This window comes from Gymnodraco acuticeps, unplaced genomic scaffold, assembly GCF_902827175.1.
Source record: "Gymnodraco acuticeps unplaced genomic scaffold, fGymAcu1.1, whole genome shotgun sequence".
In the NCBI taxonomy this organism is placed as follows: domain Eukaryota; kingdom Metazoa; phylum Chordata; class Actinopteri; order Perciformes; family Bathydraconidae; genus Gymnodraco; species Gymnodraco acuticeps.
The window spans coordinates 2,057,738-2,072,813 of record NW_022990459.1 but is presented as its reverse complement, the minus strand read 5'-3'; the positions used below and the strand labels follow the sequence as shown (position 1 = coordinate 2,072,813).

The 15,076-nt window shown below is 40.4% G+C and overlaps 2 protein-coding genes across 2 annotated transcripts; one reads left to right on the top strand and one right to left on the bottom strand.

Moving 5' to 3' along the window:
• Positions 1 to 518: 518 nt before the first annotated feature.
• On the bottom strand, positions 519 to 9,811 carry itfg2 (integrin alpha FG-GAP repeat containing 2). The gene is made up of 12 exons (XM_034226126.1): positions 9,419 to 9,811; positions 8,466 to 8,561; positions 8,343 to 8,384; positions 8,071 to 8,248; positions 7,854 to 7,993; positions 7,158 to 7,306; positions 6,980 to 7,074; positions 6,811 to 6,864; positions 5,576 to 5,667; positions 5,127 to 5,244; positions 3,084 to 3,257; positions 519 to 675 (listed from the first exon to the last, which is right to left on the bottom strand). The coding sequence occupies exons 1-12, from the start codon at positions 9,512 to 9,514 to the stop codon at positions 608 to 610; spliced, it is 1,302 nt and encodes a 433-aa protein (XP_034082017.1). The 5' UTR covers positions 9,515 to 9,811; the 3' UTR covers positions 519 to 607.
• A 3,334-nt stretch (positions 9,812 to 13,145) lies between these two features.
• ascl1a (achaete-scute family bHLH transcription factor 1a) lies at positions 13,146 to 14,887 on the top strand. The gene is made up of 2 exons (XM_034226056.1): positions 13,146 to 13,940; positions 14,045 to 14,887. Exon 1 carries the CDS (start codon positions 13,313 to 13,315, stop codon positions 13,925 to 13,927), a length of 615 nt encoding a protein of 204 aa, XP_034081947.1. The 5' UTR covers positions 13,146 to 13,312; the 3' UTR covers positions 13,928 to 13,940; positions 14,045 to 14,887.
• Positions 14,888 to 15,076: the final 189 nt, after the last annotated feature.

The window sequence follows — 15,076 nt, the reverse complement described above, 5'->3', positions numbered from 1 at the left end:
TAATTGTAATTGCGATTATTAAATGCGATTATTCATTGACTTTGAAAACATCCATTTATTGGAGAAAAAGAAAAATTGAACAGTATGTTTTTAACAGTTGATTACCCTGAACTTTAAGTATAATTCAACTGAAAAACCAAAACAAAAAAATATTAAAAAAAGAAAGTAATAATAATAACAACAAAATAATCGTTTTATTTCGATTACGTTGTTTTCGTAATCGTTGCAAGCCATAATCGTAATCGCGATTAATTGAGCAGCCCTACAAGAAGGTTAACAAAAAAAGGAAAGAATGTGCACTTTAGACAGCAGCATAACGCCAAAGCTGATTCTCCTCACTCAGTCAACATTGTTTTCCAAATGTCCCCTGCATTGTACCTCATGCTGTTCTGCTCCCTCAGCAACCTGGGCTAATGACTAGCGATGAGCGAGGCACTTTGTACAGCCAGCAGCGAGCGGATTAGAAACCTGAACCTGACACGTCCGTCTGCTGGGAACACAATAACAAGCGGCACAGGACACATTCATCCAGTGTTTATTAACAGAGTATTTACAGGCAGGGGGACACAGGGACGGCAGTGTGTCGATGTGTGTGTCGATGTGTGTGTTAAGTGTGCAAATCGTTGTAGAGAACATTTGTCACCGCTGCTCTAACTGCTGCCGGGTCCTCAGTATCTGTGGAGGAAAACACAAACGTTAACACAAACACTCGCACTGTGTGACAGGATAAACATTAAGGGGACTTTCTTACCGGTTAAAGCTTGTTCTTCTTTGATAGGGAGGCAAACTGGTTAAGAAAACTACGCATTTCTGAGATTAGAGTCCCAAATTAACGAATGAAAGTCACAAATGCACTTCAGTTTGCTGGTTGAATCAAACTGATCACAGCAGCTTGTTGGTTATTATGCCTTTATGGGATTAACTCATCAAATTCAACTTCGCAATTTGATTTATCAATAAGGAAATACTTGTGATTTTAGCCTAGGATCACCATATTATCAGAAGCATTTGCCGCGATTTTGGCCTATTCAGAAGGGAAACGAAACACTAACATAGATGAGTGAATACGCTGTTGTGGACAGATGAAGGATATCTTCATGTTCCTACTGTCACATCGCTTCACTTCACTGTGCATGTGGCATTCCCTGTTAATGAGGTTGATAAAGCTTGCAAATTAAAGCAATCTGGATCCTTAAGAGTTTTTTTAACGTATATTTGTGACTTTAATCTTGGAAATTCTGTGTCTGAAAATGACCATACATATACTTAAAATAGCCCAAGTATGTCATTGTAAGCTATAGAGAAACTAATGGAAACCAGCTGAACATAGCAGCAAGTGTCTATGTTCAGAAACATTCCCAGATTGTGATGAAGAACTGATACTCTTCATCATCACCCTTTCACTAACGGACTATTTTCAAGGTAAACAAACAGCAGGGAAGAAGAGAGAGCTACTAAGACTGCATATGATATTAAATGCACTTCAAGCCTCTTTTATCTCGCCTTCGTTGACATTCCCCATTGTTGTTCTTCTAAGATGCAAATCCTAATATCCCATCCTCCTGGTTTTATTTTGTACTAAAATGTCTCCTCCTCTCATTATTTTGTACCTGGATTGCAACACCACACATTTTCCACCCTGAAATCCGGGTCAACAGAAACACAACAGGCCCAGAGGTTGAATTATTAACAGAGGCAGCAGGAAGCTCGCTAACCCCATCACGAGGCTTCACAAAATCAGCTGGAACGTCTTCTCCTACTGAACATGTGATGTGTGTCATCATCGTTTTTTCCACACTACATGGGTTTCCACTCATTTAGCTTTGCTCTTGTGACATGATGCGGTCCGCTAGCTGGTCATCCATGCAGACAAAAAAGACTCATTTGTATTATAATTCAGATTTCAGGAAAGGAACAGGAAATAAATAGCCTTTGTGTGCATTCACAGTCATTAACCAACTTATGGACTTAGTGTCTGTCAGGAGAATTGTGTTTGGAAAGAAGCCGGACGGCATGAATGCAATTTTCCAGAGAGCGAAGTGCAAAAAAATAAAGATGGATGAAAGAGTCAGTGAGCAGCTTCTGTGTGCTGCCTCTCTAAGAATACTTCAGTCTTTGGATTTAAGGCTTATGATGAGTGAATTAGCTCTTTGACCGTTCCCTGTGCGTTTGTGTTTAGATGTGTTAAGGAGAAGCCAGATAAAACAATGTGGATAAATGATAAGAAAGATTGGGATTATAATAAGGATTTATTGAAATGCTTGTCTGTCTGTGTCGAATGTCATTTTATGGCATTGCATCAATAGTTTTTGAGATATTTCAGATGGATGGAGAGAAAAGTGACCGCATCTAAAGATACTTGTAGTACCATAACATCTTCAGTGGTCGCAGTGGTCTGTGCGTTTGATCAAGGGGGCGTTGGGGAGCTCCAGTTCGAAACCCGCTCCTGCCGGCACTGTGTCAGGCCGTTGTGTCCTTGGGCAAGACACTTCACCCGAATTTGCTCCTGTGGGTATTGTCCACAGTACATGTATAACACATGTATCAATGTGTACTTGTAAAAGCGCCTTGATGACTTCGAGGTGTGAAGATGGCCGGTGTGGCGCTGTGCAATGATTATCAGATCAAGGGGGTGAAACCCGCTGCGTCTGTAAAGCCGTTGTGTCCTTGGGCAAGACACTTGAACTTGCTCCTGTGGGTATTGTCCACAGTAGATGACCATTACATGTATGTATGATCTGTATGTGTATCTGTAAAGCGCTTTGAGTCATTGATAAAGCACTATAATAAATATAAGGATTATTATTATCTAAGAGGAATGGATTGAATGTGAGAACATTGGTGAATATTGTTGCTGCGTGAGACCTCATGCAAGCAGTACAAATCTGTCATGTTGGGACTTTTTTACTCTTCCCTCCTCATTAGTATTCAGGTCAGGGTCTGAGTATAACTGGATGTCTAACTAATTGACTACAAAGAGCCACAGTTAGTGTGTGTCTAATTTAAAACAACAAGCAGAGGAGCTGTCAGGGTGAGTGTGATGAAGGATGCTCCAATCAGAGCTAATGACTGACTCTACTCACCGACTCCCAGCAGCTTCAGACGCTCTTTAAACTCGGGGTTGTCCTCCAGCACTCGCAGCATGTTGCTGGACTCCATGCGCTCCAGCTCCACCTTCCAGTAGATGTAGATTTTGTGATTGAAGCTGACGTACACCAGACAGGGGCTGTTCTTCCCCTCCTTACAGGTGTACTGACCTGCAGACAGTCACACAGGAGCCTCTTTACTACACATGAAATAAACATTTGACTCAATATGAAGCAGGAAGGGTGGAAATGTTTCATTAGTTTCTGACCGCTCTGTGAAGTGTCTTCATATTCATCTGTTTACAGCCCACACATTTATATATTATTAACAATAAGTGGTATTTTTATTCCAATTTAGTTTGACTTTCTGTTCATATACTTTTTTCCAGGATTCTTTCTTGCACCATTTGCACTTTTTATGTATTCATTTTTGTATATTAAAATATTAAAATGTTGAAAAGCCTGGGATTTCCATTGCCAATAACTGTAGCTAGGGTCCGTATGACACATAACACTTCATTTATCTTTTGAGTCCTATAATATCCAAGCAGAGAGCACATTTTGCTGTAAGAGATACCAAATGTGGGTTTCAGGAAGTCAGTCACGGGCATATTTTCTGGGAGTTTCCACTGATAAAACCTTTCTGGGCAGAGTTTCAGAGGGCACTGAAAAGCATACATAACACGGATCCACCCTCGGAAATGTCTGCATTTTTTTCAGGCAATGCGTCATCATGAATATGTTTTGGGTATTTTCACATCATTAAGCACCCCAAAGGCCCTAGTCTTTTTGTGAACCTCCACAATTCAGGAGTTTTTAAGTCAAATAGTGCAGTAAAAAACATCTGCAGGTGATACAATGGGGACAGTGAATGAATAAGAATACTATGTACTAGGTTAGAAAGAATTATATAAAACAGAATGTAATACTGTACAGAGGATAATACTGTATATAGATACGGTAAATAACATTTGTCATTGTCTGGGTTAATTATATAAGACCTTACTGGACATATTGTATGCTTGTATATGTATCTCCTGTTAATGTATTGTATTGTTAAAAGAATTTCCTGTCAAGTCTTCTCTTTACTTGTATTGCCCTTCATTTTTTAATTAATTTTTTTGAAAGAAATCAGTGGGCAGCAGAAGAAATAAAACTGCTTATGTTCTGAAAAAAAGTAATTAGATAAATAGATGGAAGCAAAGCTGTGATATAGTGTTATGTGAATCCCAATGAACACATCAGCAACGCCTGGCTGCTAATGTGTCTCTGTGGCAGCTTCCAGACAAACACAGAAAACACCATCCAATCTGCTCTGATGTTCACAGAGAGAGGACGGGAGGGGTTAACTGTTCACACACACACACACCACTAACTACTGTCTGTGTCATATTAGCTCTCTAAATAAACTGTGGCTTGTTCAAACACTGCAGAGATATTTAAAAAGGACACTAGAGAGAGAAAAGAAGACCTGAGTGAAACCAAAGCAAAAGACGCCACCTACTGGTGTCTGATATTACTGCAGAGAAGCTAGATGCATTTATTGCAATAATAACCCAGATATCTGTTTTAAATGTGGAATATGCAAGAGAACATGTTTCCATCGAGTTAATAAGATAAACACGTTCTGGGAACATGTCACATTTATAAAAGAAGATGCAAAGAACTTTGGAGTCAAAGGTGTCCTTTTTAGGTTGTTATCCAAAATAACATAAGTAACAGAATGTCATTGTATTCTTAACTTAGATTTTATATGTTTGTAAATTGATAAAGTTATGTTTATAGTATATGTTTCTTGAAAATACAAGCCAAATAAGGTTTTCCACTGTACTTATTGAAATGTACGTGCAGTATTCTTTCCTTTTGGTCTTGGTTGCATTAAAGTGCCAGCTTAATGAAATGTAATGTAAAGAAATGGTAAGACCAAAGGGTGTGGTATGCGGTACACACTGTAAAGTCACCTGAGATAAATGTTTAATTGGTGATTTTAGGCTGTTTAACATTTGATTATAAAAACAGAAATATGATTAGGTCTCTCACCCGCACAGAAGGCGTTGACGTTCTCGTCGAACTGGAAGCGCACCGCGGTCCGGTTGTGGTCGATGATGTATGTTTGACCGTCCCAGGCACACGCCACCACCTCCTCTCTGCCGTCTCCCTGGCAACACACACATCCTCGCCGTGATTATCTAAACAAGAAGAGCCTCTCCAAACTACTTAAGATTCTGATGTTAATTGGTGATTGAACAATCACTATTAAAATGTGATTCATCGTTGAAGAGGAATAAAAGTGTTTAACTGTCCCTCTCAGAAAGGTTTAAGCCTCTGAGTGTTCACATGTGTGCTAATAGCGATGTCAGAGAATACAACTATACATAACTGCAGCAAGGAGAGGAGTGAAAACAGCATTAATAAGATTTTGACTGCTGTTAAAGTCTATTTTAAATCAGAAGTTGAAAATAATTGTATCTTAATTCACACGGACTCACAGTGACGTCGAGTTTCTGCAGAGCGAACAGCTGATGATCCACCTGGACCGACCACAGCAGCTGCTCCGAGCTGTCCATCAGCTTCAGGGTGCCTGGAACATGTTCAAAGAGAGGTAAGTATCATATCAAAGCAGTTGTTATCATTTTGTATGTGCATCTATTAGAAATAAAGAATACGTCAAGAACTCCCAAGTATGAAAAGAGTATTTAAATGGACAAACATTTATTTTCAGCCCTGAGAATAAGTTTGATTTTCTTCAAATACAAAGTGTTGTTTTTGACTTCTTTTAGACATCAAGAGCAAGGTCCATATGTCTCTTAGGACATAGGTTTTACAACTCCCTCTCTCTGCGATGGCTCATCATGCTGTCAGTGAGATGGAGTTGTGAGAGTAGTATATTGGCAGCCAAAGTCTGAAGTGATGATAATCCCACTGGATCCTCTGCTTTAAATATTGATGCAGTCTGAGCTGGAGGATCTACACTGAGGGGGGGGGGGGGTTACCATAAATAGCATCACTACTACTGCAAATACAGCAAGAGGCGCACAGACAAATAGCTCCCATAGAGTCAGAAGGTACATTTTGTTAAGCAACCTTTTTAGTTTAAGGTTCTTTCATATGTAGATTATAAAAAGGGGGAAATATATATTGTATATTTTGAGAGGAGTAAACATGAAGTCATACATATTTAAGAGTGACTCATTGATTGGACAGTGTTCATGCCTGTTATCCTGCAGAATCAGCCCCATGTGAAGTGAGGAAAACAAATATGTAAACTAATGGCCAATTATGGAGCTGATGAGTGGGCATTATGTGTCTATTTAAGGGCTTCAAGTCATTTTGTTTCCATAAATGGTTAATCTGTAGGTTTTCTATGTTATTGGATTAATTATATGGATAATAAAATGTGTGAAAATAGTAAACAATGTCTATTCCAGTTACTCAAAGTCCATGGTGATGTTTTTTCATTTCTGTTTAGTCACTACAAAACCTACAGTTATTCATTATCATTAATAGTTGAAGATAGTTTTTTGGTGGATGTACTATCAATAAGTCAACTTATCATTGTAGCTTTATTATTTATATTCACACGTGTGACAAATGACAAAACTAAATCAACTCAATAGTCAAATTGACCAGAGTTCATTTGAACTGAAGTAGCCAAGTAAGGAAACATGACAAATATATTCATCTTACAGCCAAAAAGAGAACATCTTTTAAATGAATGACCTACCATCTAACGTACAGAGAGCAAACAGCCCACATTTAGACGACTCCTCTTTTGAACCTGATGAAAAACAAATAAAGAAATGTATAATAAGATTATGGTTGCCACTCTTTAAGTGATTTATATTAAGTGTTGTTTATAGAAAAGGAACATATAGATGACTAACTGGCAGTACCTTTACTGATGCTGCCGATCAGGTGCGTGGAGACATTCTTGTTGTGTATCCGCCCGGTGGACAGATGGAGAACAACATCTCTGGAGGGTCCCTCACTGTGAGCAAACGGAATTAAAGCATGTTTAATATCAGTTTCTCATGTCTACACCTCTCTAGCTTTTGTCTGAACATTGTCTACCTCCCGGGGGTGGGGGGGGCCTCCTCCCCCGAGCTGCAGGAGTCCTGCTGGGTCCAGGAACACAGCAGAATGGCGTACCCGCAGCCGGGCTGAGACACCATCAGCTCCGGCAGACCCTCCGAACCGGGGTTCACCGACAGACTGTCCACCTGCACCACAGACAGTACAATAACCACTGAATGTATCTTTGATGGAATGGATGGTAAGATAATAATAGTACAGGATCAAAAAGTTAAATAATGTCCAAAACAAGTTAGAAAAGCCCAGGGTGATGTCTTCTATTGATTAAATAACTGACGGTTAGTGCACAATCCAAATGCTTTTAATTCATTTAGGATTGATGCATCCAAAATGTGTTCCACTGTAACATAAGTCCAACATCTTCTCATGTTTAAAATACTAAATGGCAAAAAAAAATACACATTTATTTAGACGTTATAAATATGTTGAATGAAGGCATGACAAAATGATACTGTCCTTATGAGTCTACTGACATTTGATAAATAATAAATACTGTTGTGTTAACTACCAGCCCTTTATCCATTCAGTATACAGCAAAAATGTTTGTCTAATAAGTTCTCTGACTGTACCATATGTTCTGTGTGTTCTATTAAAAAACGATATTACGCCGTTTTAAGGTTTGCACCTTACATTTTCAGTCACCATATGTTGAGATAATAATGAGATGCAGTGTACCTGCCCCTCCAGAAGCCATTTCTTTAGCAGAACCAGCTGACCGGTTCCCGTCTCTGAGCTCTCAGTCGGCTCCTCCCAGCGGAACGCTCTCACCACCCGGTCTGTGTATCCCACCACCAGCTCATTGCGGCCATCTCCATCTACAACACAGACACAATCTGTAGTCAGACTCACAGAGCAACACACACTTAACAAATAACATAAGAGAGTTATTTACCAATATCGCTTATGAGGATGACTTTAGTGTTGGCGGGAATATGTTGGGTGAAGAGGGGCTTCTGGTCATCGGGGGACATGAATTCATGCTGACTGGATGAATCTGATTTACTAGCAGAGGCAGCTGTCAGGTCGAAGAGGTGGAACCAGCCCTCCGCACCAACGGCCACCACAAAGTTCTGACAAATAGAGAGGAGAGCAATATGTTAGGAACATAACCCACAAAATATTCACAACAATCTGCTGCTGATCATGTATCACTTTATAACTTACCCTTCCTTTGTTGCACACATCTCCAACTGCAACACAGGTCAGCTGGCAAAATAAGACACATTTTTATGAGAGAAAGAAATACACTTTATTAAACCATAAACGTTCTCTGGTTTCTGTACGGACCATGCCCACACAGGTTCTTGTGACCCAGGGTTTGGAGTCATCGTTCTTGTACACAAACAGCTTCCCGTTGGTGTCTCCTACAACCAGCTCGTTCAGCTGCAGTGCATGGAGACAGAACGCACATTTGTTATACACATTAAAGTGATTTTAATAGGGGTTTAGGTCCCGTTTAAACCATGTGTTTCAGGTGTTTTATCAAGGAGACAAAATCAATATCAAAAGCTGCATGGACACTGAAATAACACTCCCAAAACAATACATTGAGTAAAGCTATGACATTTTGACATTACATATTCAGGTGCATTCACCGAAAAGGTCAATATGCAGACTACACCTCATTTTCTTTAAAGAGTGTGGGTTTTATATCAAGTACTAGCACTATTAATGTACATCAGGACATACAAGTAAAATGGAGGGCTATTTTTTCCACCACTATTCAATATTGGTTAAGTGGTTAATATTTTGGTTACAAAACATTAAACAAAATTGAGAAAGAACTTAATCAAAGTGTCATATAGCCAAAGATAATGTCTCACAATTGCCTTTTTGTCAGAACAGCTGTGAAAATGGTTGTTAAAAGTATTATAACAAGAATGTCAAGACAAGAAAAAGGGACACATTTGTTACAAACAGAATATTGGTCCAATTAGGAGACCTTCAAGTACTTATATTTCAACATTTCAAAATAAAAAAGTAAGCTTCTAAAGATAAAACATCTTGATAGCCTCTCTATGCAGAGAAAACCTTATGTGAACAGTGCATTTAAAGTATTGCAGTATCACAGCTTTACACCAAAGCAAATCATTTTAGCATAAGCATCGTTGTCCAAGTTTGTTTGTTTACGTTGCTCGAAGTAAACACACTTAATTTCAGCTCTGGGTGTTACAGTGATCATTATAATTCACAAGCAATAAACAGATTTATCTTAAATAAAAAAAAGTCATATTACTTACCGAGTCGTTGTCTGCATCTCCCAGACAGATAGCATGAGGAAACAGAGTCCCTGAAAAGTCCAAGCTGACACGTTGGACGTAGTTTACAGATCGCATATCTTCTAATGAAAACTGTGTTTAAAAAATCACCTTAAACATGTGGACAGCTGCTGTTTACATTACAGTTAGAAAAGGCAAAAATAGTTCCTGAGTCTCAAAGCTAGCTCAGCTAACTTTAGCTCATATGTTAAGGGGCTAAAATTAACTCTTGCTTCCTATAAAGAACGAGATATAACACCGCATTTGTACCTAAATGCTTCCTTTAATATATGTATTGAATTGGTGCTAAGCATGGATGTTTAATGTGATGTGGCTCGCTACTTCCTCGTAAACAAAATCATGTGACCTCAGAAAGTACGGCAGCCCAGGAGAGACCAACTGTCTCTTTCGCAAAAATGTGCCCGGTTATTCTCACAAAAACGTGTTCTTTATTACACTCTATGTGGATGATAGACACATTAAAAACATATCCATGTCATGGCTAACACTTCGAATTTTGTCATGTGGATTCTTAATTCCCAACAAATCCAGAGTTGTTCTTTTGCAAAAACAGATTTGGATTATTTTCCAAAACCATAAGTTCATAATTTTTGTCCAGTGCAGGAATTGATGAAACGTTTAATTTTTTGTTTTTTTTCATTTATGTATCGATCTTTTAACACTCATATTTCTACTATAACTTTGTTTGGAAGTACAATTTTGCAAACTTGGGGGAAAGTTGTATTTACTCCCAGTGTAGAGCCACTGTTGTCCTCTAGAGGGAGACATTCAATCACAACTTTATTGTCAGGCAGAAAACAGTTCATTTTAACAACAGAGATGAGGCAGGGGTCCACTATGAATGTTGGTTCTTTGGGAAACACCTGGACATTGACCTCCACCATTTATTTCTTCACACTTATTCTTGTTATAGGTGATAAACACAAAGTATACCTGTGCCCTTATATGAATGGTGGGAAAAACGAATAACTAGCTGATCACAAAAAAAGTGAATTGTTACTTTAAGTACAACTTATTTTAGATGATAGACCAATAAACATACAATTCGTCATAAAACAATTGTAATTCTGAAATGTATACTCAAAGATCTAATATTCGTATACAAACAATTTACAATTTACCGCAAACGTTTTTAATAACCTTTGTATAATAGTTCAAACACTGCATTTATTATTTTAGATAACAATAGTAACTGCCTTAACATATGCTAAATAGTCTCTTAACAAAATCCATAACTAATGGTGCACCTGCAGAAAGAAACAAAACTATTTTTTAATGACAAATCAATTGAAGAGTATTCCTCACATCACACACAAATGGATGATATGGGTACTTATGAGTTTTTGTTTTATTGTCTCCACACAGTGAGCTCCCTAAAGAAAAGACAAAAATACAGAAAGTGGTTAAAGGAGAACTCACGCGCCCAGATGTCGTATTAATTATTACACTCAGCTATGACTGGAAAGCCCCTCAAGAAGTTGAAGAAGAACAGAGAGGAGGGGGAGAGAGAGAGAGAGAGAGAGAGAGAGAGAGAGAGAGAGAGAGAGAGAGAGAGAGAGAGAGAGAGAGAGAGAGAGAGAGAGAGAGAGAGAGAGAGAGAGAGAGAGAGAGAGAGAGAGAGAGAGAGAGAGAGAGAGAGAGTCCTCACAAAGCGCTAATTGGATACTGGAAGAACACTGACAGGGCATGGATAGGTTTCAGAAAGCCGGGCGATGGTGAAGGGGTGCAGGGGGAGGCTGAATAGAACCCACGCTTCTTTTCTAAACTCTCTTGCTGGGCGAAAATAAGGGGGCGAGAGGGAAAATAAGGGGGAGGGATATAAAAGAAAAGTATTGGTGGGGTGTGCGTGTGTATGTGTGTGTGTGTGTGTGTGTGTGTGTGTGTGTGTGTGTGTGTGTGTGGTGTGTGTGTGTGTGTGTGTGTGTGTGTGTGTGTGTGTGTGTGTGTGTGTGTGTGTGGAGGGGGGGCTTGGGTGTTCCTCAATGCAAGCTTGATTTTGAATGCCACTGAAAAATTGCACAATTTATTACAATCCCCTCTCGCACAGAAATAAAGAGGGGGAACAGAGGTCATTTGCGCGCGCGCAGAAAAACACTTGCACACACACAGAATATATTATACTCACGCACAAAAATACACACACTGATAGAGAAGTACAGAAAGTGAAGCGAGCTGGTATTCTCTGTCACTGCACTTACACGCATCAAACGGGCACGCGCAATCACACGCACATATGCAATAGTTGTACACATGCAGGGAATGCCTTGAAACGCGGATTGGGGAGAGCCTATGCGCAAAAACTGATCAATTACGCAAAAACTGAAAAACAACTATGTCTAATTTTTCATGCGTTATAGAGATTTATACACATACACGAGCATAAACACACCCACACACAGACACGCGCACATACACACACATAAAACACAGTGACAAAAAGAGAGGGTAATACAGTTTGGTCTTGGTTTTGTTCCGCGCTGACAGACGTGTTTTATCATTGTGCACTTTTCAAAGCGACAATAATGGACAGAACACTCCGCGTCCACGCTACAGTAACATTATCGAGTGTATCAAATCATACACAAAGCCCCTCCCAACAGCTTCTGAGGGCCCCTCCGCAGTTCTGCGCCCCTCCGTTCCGCCTGTTCCAGGCTAAGGATCTGCTCTAATCAAAGTGGAACATTCGGCCTCTGGTGCACAATGGTCCTTCAAATGAGCGGTATTCAGACGCGACTAATGTTAACAATAAAATTAGACCCCGTTTGAGTTGAAACGCCAGCGAGCATCTGATTTACGAGAGCTCACAGAAAAACTCCAGCATGAGGAGCGTGGTCGTGGAGGATGTCAAATCTGGATGTTTCGCAGAGACGAGACTTCTTTCAGCACCACAGCCGCAGCTGCAAAGAAAAATCAAAAGATAGAGGATAAACATATTGTTTACTTTTTAATATGAATTATGCACATTATTTGCACAGATCCTCATTTCTTAAGCTCTATTACTCAGAGGAACCGGGACATTTTAAAATAGACCAAACAATGTAGTATCTGTTCTTCAAAACACTTTCCCTTTATTTTCTATAAATGATCAGAATCGATTTGAATACACTCTCTTGGTGTGATTGTTTTGATGTCACCTGTTGACATGAGACTTTGAAACGTAATTCGTGAATTCTCTAAACATCTCTAAAACTTAAAGTGGTCTACGTCAGCACCGTGAAACAAAGGAAGTCCTGATGTTAACTTAAAAAAGTCCATATGACTATGACTTTTCAGCACAGATGACTGATGGGCTGATATTTGGTCAAATGTTCTATCTTCTCAAAGGTTCCGTAAATTACCAAGTGATACAAATAATAATAATTACAAAACTGGAAATATAACCCTTAAAAATGTGTAAAACGGTCTGACTTAATTCACGCATTAAAATGAACACAACAGTTTGGAACAAACACTGATGTTGTTTCTGTTTTAATGTACTGCCTCTTGTCCTAAAACTTTGTTGGAAACGTTTCTCTCCGCTCCGCCACTCACCTCACTGACACACTGAGATAGAAAAGAAAACAACTCACCACTGACTGTTTGTTTAGTGCTTCAAGTGGCACGCGTCCGGCGCGCGCAATGCACCGGCACCGGGCAGGAGCCCAAGGTGAATCCACGCGACCGGAGGGCGTGGCCAGTCCCACATCCAGACGCATTGAAAAGCAGTGGCGTCTCAACTCGAGGACTCAGAGAAGCTTTGAGGAGTGCGCGAGGCATCATCCCAGAGGACTGCCCCCACTGAAACAAGCACACGTCAACACGTGAACGGCACGAGCGGGACGCACCTCCTCAAGACTTGCTGAATCTTTTTTATTTATGTTTTTACTGGGAATGGACTACACAGCCAAGATGGAGATTAACATGAGCCAGCAGCAGCTGATGCCGCCTGCCTGCTTCTTCTCATCCGCGCAGAGCGTCCCTCTGAGCCCGAGTGGCAGCAGCAGCAGCAGCAGCGGGAAGTCAGGCTCCAAGCAGCCCAAGAGGCAGCGCTCATCCTCCCCGGAGCTGCTGCGGTGCAAGCGGAGACTGAACTTCGCGGGGTTTGGCTACAGTCTGCCGCCGCAGCAGCCGCACGCAGTGGCACGGAGGAACGAGAGGGAGCGTAACCGGGTGAAGCTGGTCAACAACGGATTCGCTACTCTGCGCGAGCACGTCCCCAACGGAGCCGCCAACAAGAAGATGAGCAAGGTGGAGACGCTGCGCTCAGCCGTGGAGTACATCCGGGCACTGCAGCAGCTGCTGGACGAACACGACGCGGTGAGCGCAGCCTTTCAGTCCGGCGTCCTGTCGCCCGCCATGTCACAGGGATACACCGCTGACATGAACTCCATGGCAGGTTCACCGGTGTCCTCGTACTCATCGGACGAGGGCTCATACGACGCCCTCAGTCCGGAGGAGCAGGAGCTGCTAGACTTCACCAACTGGTTCTGAGCATCTATAATAGGTAAGACAAGTTCATATCAGAATTTATAACATACATGATTATAGATGATTCAAGATAACAGTCCTGAACAGTGCATTAACCTTTATTTCCCTTCCTCTCCTCAGATGTATAGATCTACTCACTTTACTGTGGAGGTGCGCTTGGGATGGTCCCGGAGGAGGCAGGCTGTCCTCATGAACAAGACGCACTGTAAAGGTGTTTTCGTCCCGGGTTACCCCCGGCTCTCCCAGACAAACACGGCCTTAAAGTCCTAAAAACTCTGTGGAAATCAGGCCGGAGATCAGCGCCAAAGGATTAAAGGAAGACGGGTCTCCTGACAGCGTGGGAATCCAAGCTTCTGTGCCCATGATAAACAAAAAAGTGAAATCATGCTCTTCACATTAAAGACATTATTTAATACGTGGCTCTTTAACTATGCTAAATCCAATCACAGAACTCAAACCCTTTGGTAAACCTCGCAGACGTTTCAATTCAGAAAATGCTTCCAAGTCGAGGATTTATTCTATAAATGTCTATATCAAACGCTTTTTTGAAATATATTAAGATATTTTTGTATGTAAGAGATTTATAGATGTTTTGTACACATCCTTTTGTATATATTTTGTCTATATATTACGAAGTTGCTTCTATACCTCCTGCCTATGACGTGTAGTCTATTATTCTCTGGCTCTTCTGTTCATGAGGTTTCCAGAAGGAGTTTGACACTCCGAAGTTTTATTCTAGCACCAATGTGTCTTATTTAATAGCAAAACCATGTTATTGCATTATGTTATGAAGTTCACAATGATCAAAACGTATGCAGCTATTGTCCAAACCAAGCGCGATGGCCATGCATTGTCTCTTTACACTGCCAGCTCTTTATTGTCTTCACATAAACTGATGTTGGAAAAGTCTTATAAGCATATTTTCTACACTCTAGTCCAACAATAAAATGATTTGCTACTGAATTTATTTTCTCTGTCTTGTTATTTCGGGTGTATTCAAAGGAGGGGGGACATTTTTGGTTACAGCTTTCAACGTAGTAGAAAGTTGGAGAAAGGTTGGAGAAAAAAGCGAGAGGGAGCTATCAAATGAAACAACTTTACGCACACTTTACGCACGCTTTATTTGCTGTCAAGTCAGTCAATTTCACAACA